Genomic DNA, 15,337 nt, shown 5'->3' with positions numbered 1-15,337 from the left:
ACCCCTGTATTTTATAAAACCAAAACTTGTCGCCAAGTCAAGAATTCAAAAATAAGTACCTGCTTTGAGGCTATTGGGAGCAACATCCAAAGAGAAGGTGAGCAACATGTTGTGGAGCATTTTTCCCCAATAAAAGCACTTTGCAGTCATAGCTACTGCCTTGGATTTGTCCTGCTTTCTATTATAATACTGACAATAATCCACTAAACTAGTCTACTAAACAGACAAGAGCAAATAAATCATGTGTATCAACCAAGTATATTAATAGGTTGTCCACAAAGAGGGAGATTGACTAATCAGTTTTAAGATTAATTCCCTTTTTTAGGCATGATGCAATTTCTGAAAATTGAAATTTTTTCTTTAGATTTCCTTTCAGGAGCTGCATATGTCTTTTCAGAGAAGCTCAGTGATGACATCACACATGCCACAAATTGTGGAGTTTCCCCCTGGCTTTCCCTTCCTTCTATCTGGGGATAAATAGATGCTGGAGGACATAAGCCGGTCAGACCTCGAAGAACCTTGAAGTGCTCTTGATAAATATTTGTCTTGCTCTGCAATTACACTCTAAACTGAACAGAATGCAGATCTCCATGGTGGCCCTTTGCCTGCTGCTGCTCACTGCCTGCTGTACCCAAGTTCAGTGTGGACCAGGTAAGTTGGTTGATTTCACTGTGAGGAATGATTTTCATTTATCACAGGCCATATTCTTTTTAGTAGTTGGATTTTGCCACTATTATAGCTTAGAAATGGCAAATATATTCTGCAGCACTGCACACTGCATTAACATTAGAATGGCAATAGTTCCAAATACATAAATAACTATTGGAACAAACTTAAAACTAAGACAGATTGTGGGCAGGCCACAAAGGCCTGAACCTAGGGCATGGGGGACATGCAGTCTGCTGGCTGCATCATCACAGAGGACTGGACAGGAGATTTTGACATCTTCTGCCCACCCAGTCCCCACTGCAAAAGATTGCAAAAAGGCCCACAGATGCGGAAGCAGGTTGGTATGAGGAGTGTTTGGGGGGGGGGGCTAGGGTCTCAGTGTCTGGCACTGATAAGGAAGGAGAGAAGTCCTTACCCCTTCTTCCAATCTAGATAAAGCCCATAAGTCATTTATTTGCATTCATTATTCTCATGTTATCTTATAGGACAAAAATAAATCTAATTCTAGAAAATGGCTACAGACAAGTAAAGCAAATATCTTCTTTTTATATTTAGGAGGTAACTTTTCACCAGAATCCTGCTGTTTTATTTATGCCAAGAAGCAACTGCCTATAAGAATATTCAAGGACTATTATATCACCAGCAGCTTTTGTTCCAACCCTGGCGTTATGTAAGTATTTTTAAGATCACACTGGGATTTGTCCTCTAAAACCATGAAATTCATTGTCATGGACTAGTGGATCACACACATTTGTCCAGTATTGTGGGTTTCAGAAAACCATAATGAATAAGATTATCTGTCAGAATAAATAACAAAGCAAATAAGGAGAAATGCCACCAAACCACAAAAACTAAATACTAAGTACTAAATCTATTATCCAGAAACCTATTAAATAGAAATCTTAGAGATAGGAGAATGCAATTTCCCATACAGGCCTCTTAAAGCAAACAATTCCTTTTGTTTAAAGATTTTCTTTTATCTCTGTAAAAATAAAATGGTACTTTTTATTTTATAGAAACCTGCATAAACCCCTGTTGGTGGCAATGCTATTTGTTTTTTTACTGCATAAATATAGCAGCCTTAGGGTCAGGCCACACTGGGCGTTTTGGGGAGATTTGGTCGCCTGGCGACTAATCGCCTCGTTTTTGCGGCGACCAAATCTCCCCAAAACGCCTGACCCTTAGGGGCCCATTTACTTAGTTCGAGTGAAGGAATAGAGGAAAAATAGTTCGAATTTCGAATGTTTTTTTTGGCTACTTCGACCATCGAATGGGCTACTTCAACCTTCGAATATGACCTTCGACTTGGAATCGAACGATTCGAACTAAAAATCGTTCGACAATTCCTCGGTAATCGACCCTAGGTAAATTTGCCCCTTAATGTATGGTGATCTGGATTGCCGAAATACCCCTTACCGGGAAAACTTTCGATACCAAGCATTCCAGATAATATATATAATATTAATATATGTAAAATATACCTTAATGCAATTAATGAGCAGACTTTGAACAATTGCTTCCATCATTGAATCTCTGTTGATTGAAATGTCTTACTTTAAACTGATACAGTACAATAAGCTTACTTTTTAGAAATTTCACTTAGAAATACATGGAATAGGTATTGGTGGTCAAACAAGTTTAAGGTTAAAATTTAAAGATTTAAAGTTTATTTTTTAATAATAAAATATCAAACCGTTGTGTAATTTTCCCCCAACAGATTCAGAACAATCAAAGGAAAAGATATATGTGCCCAACCAAGTGACAAATGGGTGACTGATTATATGACAAAGCTGGACAAGAATGCTCTTTCTCTATAACCTGAGATCCAGGGTGGAAAAGCCAAAGAACTCATGTCTCGTCACCTGCAAAAGTTGCTCTGCCATTTGGGTTGCATTTGGTGGAGAACTGAGCAACTGCTTAAAATGGGGTCATTTGCAATGGGTATCCAATTCAATTTTTTTAGAATCTTTATTTTTGAAACAATTCTTTATATAAATACCTTTTGTATATTAATTTATTGTTCAATTTAGTACTTTGACTACAAAATAAATATATATTTTTTTAATAATAATAGAGTTATTTTTATTTATGTTGTTTCCTGTCATTTATATAGAGGGCCTAGTTTAATTTGGCAAATCCTGAACTGCACATATTGGTTTTTATTCGTGTTTGCAACTATGTCACTGAACGTCATAATGCTTAGCACACAGCACTTTTATTTTAATAAACATCTTAATTTGCACCACAAAGCATAAATACATACAAGGATTTGCAATGACAAATAATGAGGCACAATAAGACTGGGGCTAGTCTATACATATCTTTGACCTTTCCCAGCATTAGAAAGTAGCAAGACATGCCAGCACTGGTTTTATTGGAAGTGCTAAGAAGACACTTGCTGTATTCCACAGATTTTCTGAGATCTTGGGTTGAAGCTCGCTTTTTACTGGACCAGCCATAACACCGTCCAACAGGGTCCCCTAGTTTTCTACAGAAGTTGCAGAAAAATATAATAAAGGATGTAAGACAATTCACCAATGAAAATTGGTGAATTTGATCCGCTGATCAAAAACTTCAATATAATTACAAAGTAACTGACCAATGAGAAATGCTGAATCCAAGCACCATGTCAGGCACCTTATATGTTATCTTACATATAGAGATAAATGTGTCATTTTATTTCTTCATTTTATTACACTGGAATCAAACATGGGCAATAAAGGACAGACTGGGGAAACTGTGCTTAAAGCTTCCAACTCCAGTTGCAACCAAGAACATGGAGCCAGATACAGGTCAGTTGGGATTCTCATTGGAGGATTTTTTTTGCATTTTACAGCAGTTGCTGGTTGTGGAGATTTGGGGAAAGTTTTTGAAAAGTTTTATTGTACAATATTGCTTTAAGGATACAACCCTGATGTTGCAGGACTACAGCTCTCAGAATGCTTCAACCTTTATTATATGTTACATTCAGGAATTTGTAGTCCAGCAAGAACTGAATAAAGTCTGGTTGAGCAGTGCTGTGCAGCCAGGTTTGCTACCCCTTTAAAAACAAATTAATTACTACTGAATTCATTATGACAAAGGGGCACATTTACTTAACTAGATGAAGTGAGCAATTTCAAGTGTAATCTTGTGTGTGCTTTATTGCAATTTGGGCACAGTTCCCCAGTATCTGCCATCACTTCCGGTTCACAGTGCAAGTGATGTCTGTGACAATTCTTTAGGTATAAGTGTGTTGCCGGTACTAAGGGAAACCACCTTTCCAGGAGGTGGAGGTAGTTCCAGGGTTGATTCCCCTGAATCAATAGATGCAGTAGTATCACAGTTCAGGATTATCATAAACAACAACTGAATATTGTTTATTGACAGGAACTTTCCCTCACAAACCCAGGGCCAATGAGCTTTAACCTGATTTTCCTTCAGGATGTGTTTGCTGCCCATTTACAGCCAACACTAGCTCGTATTTCCAAATTGCTGGAGCAACTATTGTCTCCAATTTATTCTAATTAAATGTATGAAAGAATCTCAGTATTTGTATACTCTGCTCTTGCTAAACATGCAAAGATGGCTAAAATTACATTTTATAGGATACCTTAAAGGGGTTGTAAACCCTGCTGCTCTGCACTGCTCAACTACTCATGTGTTGCTGGACTACAGATTCCAGAATAATGTAACATATAATAAAGGTTGAAGCATGCTGGGAGCTGTAGTCCAGCAAAATTAAGATTGTATTCTCAAAGCAATATTGCACAATAAAACTTTTCCACAAATCTCCACAGCCAGTGACTGCTTAAGGGTAAGGGCACACCTGGTAATTCAGGGAGATTTAGTCGCCTGGCGTCTAATCGCCTCTTCTTTAGGGCGACTAATCTCCCCAAACTACTTCCCTGTGTCTTCCACCTGCTTCAATGAAAAAACAGTTGCACAGATGCAATTGAGGCACTTTGATTTCCGAAGTTTACTTGTGAGGAAACTTCGAGTGACTTCGGAAATCGAAGCACTGCGAGTGCATTGAAGCAGGTGGAAGACACAGGGAAGCAGTTCGGGGAGATTAGTCGCCCCAAAGAAGAGGTGGTTAGTTACCGGGTGACTAAATCTCCCCGAATCTCCAGGTGTGCCCTTACCCTAGAATGCAAAAAAAAAAAAATCCTCCAATGAGAATCCCAACTGATCTGTATCAATCTGGCTCCCAGTTCTTTGTTTGTGCCACTGGAGTTTGTCCTTTATCCCCATGTTTATGAAGAAAAAATGACACAATTATCTCTATACGTAAGATAAGAGCAAGATGCCTTTACACCGGTCAGTTGGGATTCTCATTGTAGGATTATTTTGTATTTTAATACTGCTGCGGGGCCCTGGAGATTTGCGGGAAGTTTTAATGAGTATTGGTCCCCATAGACGCGACATTTCTTCTTTGGTGAACGACCGATTTCAGTGTAGTCCGACCAATCCAGTAAATTGATACATTTTTCAGCATCATCTCTGGAGTATTATTATTTTCATTATAACAGCTGCCTTTAATGAAACTCAGAGATTCTTCTCAGGAGGGACAAAGATAAGAAATGGCTCAATTTAGAACAGTTTACAGGGTCTGTGCCCCCCCTCCCAGAGCTGATTTAGAAGGTGAAAAATTACACGTTACACTTTAAAATTTTAAAAAAATAACAGTCACACATAGAAAATATAAAGTAATTGGAAAAAATCTTTATTTCTTGTAAACTATCTAAAACCAACTGAACTGAAAAAAGTGTTGGAAGGTGAACAACCCCTTTAGGAATACAGATGTTGCTGGACTACAGCTCCCAGAGTGCCACAACATTGATAATATGTTAAAGAATTCTGGGATTTGTAGTCCAGCAACAACTGTCCAGCAACAACTGACAAAAACAAGTGTGTTAACTGAGTTTTTGGGTACAATACACTTTATCAAGTTAACAGTTCACTTGATAAAGAGTATTGTACTTGAAACATGTTGTGTTGCCACAACCTGGAATAAACGTTCTTTGCAGTCAAACTGCTGGACTGCCTGTTCTTCTTCTATTTTGGATTAGTTTATTTAAATTTGTCAATAACTGAAAGTTTTGTATATGCAAGATATAAAGTATATAAAACTTTTAACTTTAAATATACAGTATAACATCACAGCAGCTTCTGCAAACTGCAATGGACTTCCTAATTTCCATTCAAAAAGCACTATTTTTCAGCCGGGAATTGGAGCACACTGACAGAACAAATGTTCCATTGTAGTTTATGGCATACATTAAGAAATAATGTGTGACTCGTCAGTCTGAAATTAGCTGGTTATTTTGTAGCTAGGGTTAGGGGGTTGTGAAATTATTTTATTTTATGGTATCTTACAGTCCAGGCTTAGTTACCAGACTCCTCCATGGTCAGGAATGTTGAAATATGTGAAACCGAAACAAAATTCCTGCTGCATCAGCTTTAAGCACAGAGACACTGTTCCTTTCATTGTTTCCTTTCTGTGTCTGAATGGACTTTTTGGAGAGGCTCTGTGATGACTTCATGCATAAGAACACGTTTTGGATTTTCCTTGGGATTTTCCCTTCTCTCCATACGGGGGATATATAGAGGCTGTGGGACAGAAGAAAGTCAGATCTTGCTGATCATTTGCCTGTTCAGAAAAGTCACTCCAAGCTGCTAACATGCAGATCTCTCTGGCTGTTCTTTCTCTTCTTCTGCTAACTGCCTGCTGCTCCCAGGTTCAGTGTGGTAAGTCTGATGTTTTTCTTAGATGCATGATAAAATAATATTAGCATAATGTTTCTACCACGATTTTACCACGACAGAAATGGCACTCTAGGGAATCCACAGGCCGAAAATATAGACGTAAAAGCGATATTTATTGATATTGTTAAAAAATAAAATAAATATCTCCATAGGCCCTACGAGTTTCGTGCCCAATAGGCACTTAGTTATGGGCCTCATTAGAGAAGGCTTTTGTTCTCCTTAAGAAAAGAGAAATTTATGATATTATAATACATACAAATTATTCATAAATGTATTTAATAATGAATTATGCAGATGGTGGGATACGGCTGCACAATGAAATCATAGTAGTAAGTGCAGTATTAAATCTGCTTTTATGAAGTCTGCCAATTTAAATCATTCTTTATGGAATGAAAGTTGCACAACCCACAATGGTTTTTGTTCTTTGATAAATATACCTTCTTTCTTTTACCCCCTGACTGTATGTAAGGGAACATAAATGTTAGGTAAGCTGTACTTACATAATGCTATATCTCTCCTCCATACAACTGTATGGACTACAGTATATTGTGGTATAAAGAGCTAGATCATGAAAAATATCTGGGGCATTCCTCCACTACCCATGCATCAATACATTCTCTCTCTGTGTATATTAATTGGAATCCAAACTTTAAAGACTTAATGAAAAATATTATAAAGTATTTGAAAAAAAAAAACAAGCAAATATATTGTCTTTGTCTTACAGGTAGGGGCTTTCTTCCAACATCCTGCTGCTTTAAGTTTACTAAGAACCGGCTATCACCCAAACAAGTGAAAAGCTATTATATCACCAGCAGCTTCTGCCCCCATTCTGCTGTTGTGTAAGTACAGGTTTTCTTGTTCTCATTAGTCTGAAGTTCAAAGTCCTGCAGCTATGGGCTCAAAGTGTGGGGCTGGGTAGAAACTGCAAACGGCATTGTGGTCTGCACCCCCTTTTTTGCACTTTGCACTCTGCCCCACACTTTATAAATGAGGCCTCCAGCTTTTAACAGCAATACAGTACAGTTAAAGTAGCATGTTTCACATATTTAAAATATTCCAAAAGAAATACATACACGCAATAGATACATTGTTTTACAAAATGCTTTGATAAATGGAGCTATTTTAATATTTTTTGACAGGACAGAATAAATGCAATAACAAGTTACACTGTTCGGGAATATATTAGGATTCAATGTGGCCCCGACTGTAACCTAGTTTGGACATAATATATCAACAATCTACTGGGGCTGTTTTTTATGGTGAACTTTATTCCACATTTATTAACAGGAGATGCATACAACATGATTTAACCTTTGTTTAAATACACAGAAATGTACGAGAACCTAGATATTTATGTATATAATTTCCTCAACTTCATACTTTTTTACATTGATTACATTTGATTTAGGGTTGCCATATGCCTTGTTTTGCGAAGGTTCATTTACAAATCGAGTGACAATAAATTGTCTATATTATATCTCTAGTGGGGTTGCATTTACTCTCTGTGGAATATTTTCAAACATACCTTCAACTAATGTGTCAGGTTCCTGTAGTTCTATGTTATGTTTTTAATCAGCATATACAATGAAAAGGCTGAATTATGTCCTAAGCCAGGGCTGTCATGCTGCAGCACCTAATGAGATGTTAACTTTAAAGCAGCAAATGACTAAATTCTACCTACCGATTAGTTATTAAAGGAGCAGCAACACCAAAATATGTTAATACTTAATTCCCCCCAAAATGCCTATAATAGATAAGGCGTACTCCAGGTAAGGCCTAACTTCCAGTTCAAGCTACCTGTTGCCCCTTTCTGCTACACAGCATTTTAGCAAGTAAAATTCTAGGGGAGTAAGCCTTACCTATTATTATAGCAGTTTTGGGAGGAATCAAGTATTGACATATTTTGCTGTTACTGGTCCTTTAATGTTTATTGGGACTTGAGGAGTCTTGGCATTCTTTACATCTCTCCATGTGATTCATTAAGACTAAATTACTAATGAGATTAAGAGATATAATAAACTGTATGTAATATATATAATGGGGCCAAGAGATATAATATTATGATTACGGCCTTGTGCCTTTATTTGGTCATGGAACTCCTTGGTGAAATTTAAAATACTGTACTTGTAACTATTGTAACCATTTTTCTTTTACTCAACAGATTTACAACAAGAAAAGGAATTAAAATGTGTGCCAAATCAAGCAACAAATGGGTGACTGATCTTATCATCCAGCTGCCTGCAAATTAATTCCAATTTATATGCTGTCTCTTTTGACTACAAGTTGGTGTGCGCCAGATATAGGAACGCCAATGCATTCTAACACCTGCATGTCAATGATAGTTTTTGTGTTAATTTTGGCATGGCTTCCACCATTACCCTTATATGAAGTATACCTATAAACAATGTGTTCTATTGCATTGCCCACCATACATTGGACATATAGCCTCACCCTAAACCTAAAGAGAGGCGCAACAGCATAGGTTTCAGTGTGCCCTGCCTGACATTGTTTGTTATAGACTTTTTTTTGCTCATTGTAAGACACTTGAAGCACATGCAGAATGGCTGGGGATAGCCCTCATTATCCATCCAGAGAACGTATTAATTGCTTTATAAAATATCTTTTATACCATCCACCTTTACTGTGCAAAATCTGAATCTAGGGGACAGATTTATTAAAAATCTGTAAAATTTCTCGTTTGTTATTCCTCTGAGGGTTATAGATTTGTCCTTCATTTTTTAGTAAACATTTAGGTAAACACATTTCAAGATGTTCTTCTGGACAGGGATTGGTATTTGTATATTTTGTGTATTTATTTTATTCATCCTTAGTTACTCAGAAGAGCCAAATCTTATTATTTTTGTAGAAGTAAAGTATCACTTTTTCCCAATACAAAATCCTCAGGTCCAGTCAACAGTAGGAGATGACTTAGAAATCAACTAGAAGGATATTATGAGATATTGTTATATCTGTAGCTGTAAATTATACTTCGATCAACTTTTTATTTTTAAATGTACTTGTATTTATTTTGGACATTTATTGATTTATTACTGTGTAATAATTTATTTCACAAAATAAAGATTTTTTTTGCAAATCATCCTTGAAAAACACGCCTTTGTGTGTCACTGTTTTTGTATAAATTCGTTTTTTTTATAATATTCTATACAATGTATATAATTTGCTGCATGAAATAGTTATATTACACTGTAATCAAACATGGAGAGATGGAAACTACAGGACAGGGTGCAAAGTGCATAAAAACAGGTGCAATCCACCATGGTGGGAAGGGGAGTGTAGGCTACCATCCCCCTTCTTGAACATCATTCAGTTGCACAAAAAAAGCACTGGTGGGTGCAGGCTACCACAAAGACTTACTGCTTGCCCTTTGACAGGCTTGTGCCCGATGTGCTTGTGCTCTTGTGAAAGCTGTAGAATGCAACCAGACAAAGTACTTTAAAAAGTGAGCACTATGGGAATGTTTTTGTGCCCATTAATGTTCTTGCACTTCTGTCTGTAAGTGGCTACCACTGTGATTAATACTTTTAACTGTAGGAAGAAAGAGTGTGGAGAATATATGATTTTAGGAATACAAAACTGATGTTGCTGGACTATAGCTTAATCATGCTTAAACCCTTGATTGCCTGTTAAAGTTTGATGGGCTGGACTTTGTAGTCCTTCAATAAAGTACAAGGGAAAGGTGCACCATTTTGCTTTGTTTATAACAGAATTGGGAACTATCATATAATTTACCTGAATTAAACTTTTTGTATCAGGCTGAAGGGCAGGGTGATGGGTAAAGATCTGGAGGTAGGGAGTTGTGGGGAGTAATAAGCAGGTTAAAAAGGAAGAGGCCTCTTTATTTTCTGGTGGCTCACACACCAGAATCCTACACACCCACTTATCCTGTTAAGTTTGCACCATGTGTGGTGAAGCTGTATGGTTTAGGTGGATTCATTTGTCACAGTTTGTGGAGGAATGTTGGGGGCCCTATGCTCCATCTTTATGTGCAGTTAGGCTAATAGTGATGTATGGTCGCCTTGAGCAAGGGGTCCCAGGAGGGAGTTTTTGTGATTGCCTACTCTCATCATCTGGAAAAGTTGTGGAAAATGATTGGCATCTCTACCAGCCTAATGTTGGTCAGCTTTGGTTTTAGGCAAGAATTCCTGTAATGTATTAGGCTATGGACACACAGGAGGTTTTCAGCGGCTGTTTGCAGCCTGAGTCATGTATAATATACCACCCCTTCGCACCTTACATCACTATAGCTTTATGAACAAACAAGCAATTGAAGTAGAAAACATAAAGGAGGTAAGTGGCTAAAATGGTAAATAGACAGTCAAACTGCCAATTCACAGTCCAGCAATATGGTAGATACTGCGGTTTTCTCAATTTGAAAAACGTTAACACTCATGGATTTAGTTGAGATTTATTATAGAAAAAAAAAAACCTGAAAAAACTTCTGTAGAAGTCAATGGGAATTTTATCTAGAAACTTTATTTTCCCAGTTTATTTAAACTGAGTGATTGAGCCTCATTGAAAATATATACAGAACAATGTGAATCTTGGAGTGCAAAATGACAAAACACAAATGCAACCATTGTGTGTGTGTGTTTATATATATTTTTACTTTTCTACTGAGGCCCAGAACCCACCCCCTCCCTTTCTTATCTCCCATGTACTACTTTTCTTTTTTTTTTTATCTCTGTAGTATTCTGTGTTCTCTGTAAGTATATACAGAGAACAACTAGAGAGAACTGCATATAAGCAACTGGGAGTGACTTTTCAGAACAGTCAGATGTTCAAGCAAGATCTGACTCTTATCTCTCCCAGCCTCTATTTATTCCCCATATGGAGGGAAGGGAAATCCCAAGGAAATTCCACAATTTAGACAGCGCTTCTTGGAAAAGTCCACCCAGATGCTGAAAGGAAACAGCAAAAGGAACATGGATCTCTGTGCTTAAAGCTGATGCAACAGTAATTTTGTTTCAGTTTCACAAATTGCAACATTTGTTTCCGTGTGTAATGGGAAGTTATATCAACACCTGTCCGCTTTAGAAAAAATAACATTAGCATGATGGTAGTAATGATATTTATGCTAATTTAATTTCTGATTGGTCTTTATTTTTTAAATGAACTTTTTTTAGAATTAGAGTTTTTAGCAGTTCAGCAGTATGGAATTAAAATTACTACGATAGATGAATAGAAAGATAAGTAATAATAACAATATTAACACTAATAATATTTCATAAAAAATAGATTTGCTATCCGAGTTACCTGTAAAATCGCATGATTAATTTGTCGCATCACACTTTATTAAACAGGAGAATGGCAATATTTTTATTGCAAGGATATAAGCCACGATAAAGGATAGACTTGTTCAGTGCTGGGAAACTGTACTTAATGTTTCCAAGTCCTAATGCAGGAACAAAGAACATGGAGCCAGATGTATACAGGTCAGTTCATTCTCATTGGGGTGTTCCCAGGTTTATTGAAGTGCTCTTGATATGCAGATTATGATCATAACTTCAATAAACCTGGGAACACCACACTTTTGAATCACAGGTATTGGCATTTATTTTTTCTCAGTATACTTGTAACTGGCTGTGGAGGAAGCCCAGTACCAATACCTTTCCACAATTTTTTGCATATGTTTGATGTACACCACTGATTATACATTACAGTCAAGCCTTTAATGAAAAAAACTGAGCTCCTTAAGAGTCTGGAAGAGTGCAGGACATTATTGAAATATCTATTGCAACATGTTGTTTAAAAAGCAGAAATTGGTCTAAAACAGAACAATAAATGCACAGTACTCCATCCGAAATGGAGTAAACTAAAATAGGTCCCTTTTGTTTCCAGTGATGTCACTTGTTGGTCACTTAGCTGGAGTTTCCCCAACTCTGTTTCATTCTATGATCTGCAGATGTATAAGGGGCACATTTACTTAGCTCGAGTGAAGGATTAGAATGAAAAATACTTAGAATTTCAAAGTATTTTTTTGCCTACTTCGACCATCGAATTGGCTACTTCAACCTTCGACTACGACTTCGAATCGAACGATTCGAACTAAAAATCGTTTGACTATTCGACCGTTCGATAGTCGAAGTACTGTCTCTTTAAAAAAAACTTCGACTAGCTACTTCGCCACCTAAAACCTACCGAGCACCAATGTTAGCCTATGGGGACCTTCCCCATAGGCTTTCTAAGTAATTTCTGATTGAAGGAAAATCGTTCGATCAATAGATTAAAATCCTTCGAATCGTTCGATACGAAGGATTTAATCGTTTGAACGAAATGCGGTATATTTATTCTGTAGGATGTTTTACCATACCTGAGTAAAAAGCTCTAGAAGCTCTCTGTTAGGATAGCAGTTGCAGTATCAGCTTGGTGTGACATCACTTCCTGCTTGAGTCTCTCCCTGCTCACTTATAACACTGGGTTTAGATTACAGCAAAGAAGGGGGGGGGGGAAGAGGAGCAAACTGATCATGCTCACACCCAGGGCAAGGAGGTTTAAGCTGAAGGCAGGAAGTCTGATACAGAAGTCCATGTGTACACAATAGAAGGAAAGAAATGCTAGGTTTCTTTTGACAGAGGATTCAGAGCAGCACTACTTTGAGGGTTTACTGGCATATTTAGGTAGACCTTTCTGATAAGGCTAACTCAGTTTTAACATTTCCTTCTCTTTTAAAAGGGATACAATAATTATATACATTCCCTTGTCTGTGTTCTAACACAAGCAGTGTTAAGGAGAGGAAGTTCTCCTTCCTGTTTTTCTGAATTGTTAGCTTTCTCATATTATTAACTATAACTGGCCTGGTTCCTGGTGATATTGTACAGAGGTATAGGCAGTCACTAGCAGTAACGTAACTTGGTGGGGGCGGGCCCTGGTGCGGGCCGTGCAGACGGGCCCGCCCCCACCCTCGTCTGCGCGTTTTTTCTCTGCGCCTGCAGCCGACTCCAGCCAGCTGCAGCGTGCACGATGTTCCGGGGGGGCCCTGCAGGGGTGCGGGCCCTGGCCCATTTGCACCCCCTGCTCCCCCGGTAGTTACGCCCCTGGTCACTAGTCTTTATTGAATCAAAATAATGTACAGAGAATGAAGCCTGACATTGCCGGTTGGACTAAAGTTACTAAATGTAACATATGCTGTAAAGTTGCATACTCTGAACTTTAAGTTGACTTTTAGAGAAACCTCTAGGATTTTATTCAAGGCCATATTTTCTGGGAATGGCATTCCCCCCCCCCCCAAATCCTTGTTTTTTTGCTGGTACAAACCCCTGAAATCACTGTCCTCACTAAATATTGCTTAGGAAGTTGGGTTGCTGCACGCTTTCATAATGGCAACAACCACATTTTTGGCACTCTTAGAATCTTAGTCAGCTGTGCTCAAAGCAGGCCTGGACTGGCAATCTGTGGGTTCTGGCAAATGCCAGAGGGGCTGCTATGAGGTGCCATAGAAAGTCAGTATTTAGTGGGATGGTGAGGCTGATTGGGCCTCCGTGTGGGCTGATTGGGCCTCTATGTACCTGAAATCCCAGGGCCTATTTTGATTCTCAGTCCAGACCTGTCTCAGAGAATTCAAGGGCTACTTTTCTGTTCCAGTCAGTCAGATCCAGCTTAGGGTGCAGGAAGTCTGAAAAGAACCACTGTATAAAAAAAAAGAGTTGCTTTTATAAGAGCAGATGCAACTCACAGGAGCAGATGCATTATGGACAAAAACACAAAGCCTTGCAACTTGCCTTGCATGATGAATTCTTTTAAAGTGGTGGTTAACTTTTAAGTGAACGTTTAGCCTTTTTCTTCTGACCCCATCTAAAAACAAATGCTTTATAAGGCTACACCTTTTTTTGTTATTAATGCTTTTCATTACTCATATTTTTATTCAGGCCCTCTCATATACATATTCCTTTCTAAATGAATGTATGTGTAATACCCTAGCAACCAAATTGTATGCAGAGCTACAGAATAAAAAGCTAAATAATGTAAAAACCACAAAAAATAGAAATGTATATTATGGATACATATACTCTATGCTGGCGAATTGATCTACCGGTAATTGTTTTACTTATCTGTTCTCCGCAGCTTCATTACTAAAAACAGAAAATTCTGCACCAAACCATATGACAATTGGGTTATTGACTATAAAAACCGACTGGACAGACAATCCGGTTAATAAATTGACTCGCCTTCTTCAGTCTTCTCATCAGCAATAGATGTCTCTACCAGAAACACTAAAATACACCTCATCCTTATTTATTGCACTCGAAGATTATATGTAATTGTGTTACAGATATTTTTGCCTCAAGGCAACTTTGGGCAACTATTGAAAACGAATCGCCGCGTGTGCATTAGCGCAGGCGACTTTTCTTTGTAGTCTATGGGGAAAAACGCTGAGGCGGTTTGGGGAGATAGTCGCTCAAAAGACGAGGCGATTAGTCGCCAGGCGACAAAATCTCCCCGAATCTCCTCGTGTGGACTAGCCCTTAAGCACAGTTCCCCTGCACTGAACAAGTCTGTTTGATCCCCATGTTTGATTCCAGTGTAATATAATTAAGAAAACAATTACATAATTATCTCTATATGTAAGATAACAGCAAGATGCCTGACATGGTATTTGGATTCAACATTCTTATTTGTCAGTGCTTTTGCATTTATAATTACGTTTTTGATCAGTAGAATTCTCAGTGCTGAATTGTCTTGCAGCTATAATTACATTTCCTGGAAACTTCTATAGAAAACTTGAGAGCACCGTGGGACGGCGTTATGGCTGGATTTTAATTCCCTTCAAGATTTTGATGCTAGGTTCAGGAAATGGGGGATAATATCCTTTATTTACATAGTTTCAAAATCTTTAATAAAACATATTAGGACACTTGCTGTTCTCCCTAAACTCAAGTAACAACCTTCATATATATAAACA

General features: G+C 37.8%; 2 protein-coding genes across 2 annotated transcripts; both read left to right on the top strand.

Moving 5' to 3' along the window:
• The first annotated feature begins 501 nt into the window (after positions 1-501).
• LOC108708329 (C-C motif chemokine 4 homolog) lies at positions 502-2,640 on the top strand. Its single transcript, XM_018246924.2, has 3 exons — positions 502-651; positions 1,225-1,339; positions 2,387-2,640. The coding sequence occupies exons 1-3, from the start codon at positions 579-581 to the stop codon at positions 2,484-2,486; spliced, it is 288 nt and encodes a 95-aa protein (XP_018102413.1). The 5' UTR covers positions 502-578; the 3' UTR covers positions 2,487-2,640.
• Positions 2,641-6,161: 3,521 nt separating this feature from the next.
• ccl4.L (C-C motif chemokine ligand 4 L homeolog) lies at positions 6,162-9,459 on the top strand. Its single transcript, XM_018246923.2, has 3 exons — positions 6,162-6,399; positions 7,142-7,256; positions 8,579-9,459. The coding sequence occupies exons 1-3, from the start codon at positions 6,333-6,335 to the stop codon at positions 8,664-8,666; spliced, it is 270 nt and encodes an 89-aa protein (XP_018102412.1). The 5' UTR covers positions 6,162-6,332; the 3' UTR covers positions 8,667-9,459.
• Positions 9,460-15,337: the final 5,878 nt, after the last annotated feature.

This window comes from Xenopus laevis, chromosome 2L (genome assembly GCF_017654675.1).
Source record: "Xenopus laevis strain J_2021 chromosome 2L, Xenopus_laevis_v10.1, whole genome shotgun sequence".
Lineage (NCBI taxonomy): Eukaryota > Metazoa > Chordata > Amphibia > Anura > Pipidae > Xenopus > Xenopus laevis.
This window is presented reverse-complemented; position numbering and strand designations above follow the sequence as displayed.

Excerpts from the sequence above, each read along its gene's own strand:
- LOC108708329 (XM_018246924.2), top strand. The coding sequence starts at position 579 with ATGCAGATCTCCATGGTGGCCCTTTGCCTGCTGCTGCTCACTGCCTGC. Across the intron at positions 652-1,224 it reads CCAAGTTCAGTGTGGACCAG|GAGGTAACTTTTCACCAGAA; the intron begins GTAAGTTGGTTG and ends TTTTATATTTAG. Across the intron at positions 1,340-2,386 it reads TGTTCCAACCCTGGCGTTAT|ATTCAGAACAATCAAAGGAA; the intron begins GTAAGTATTTTT and ends TTCCCCCAACAG.
- ccl4.L (XM_018246923.2), top strand. The coding sequence starts at position 6,333 with ATGCAGATCTCTCTGGCTGTTCTTTCTCTTCTTCTGCTAACTGCCTGC. Across the intron at positions 6,400-7,141 it reads CTGCTCCCAGGTTCAGTGTG|GTAGGGGCTTTCTTCCAACA; the intron begins GTAAGTCTGATG and ends TTTGTCTTACAG. Across the intron at positions 7,257-8,578 it reads TGCCCCCATTCTGCTGTTGT|ATTTACAACAAGAAAAGGAA; the intron begins GTAAGTACAGGT and ends TTTACTCAACAG.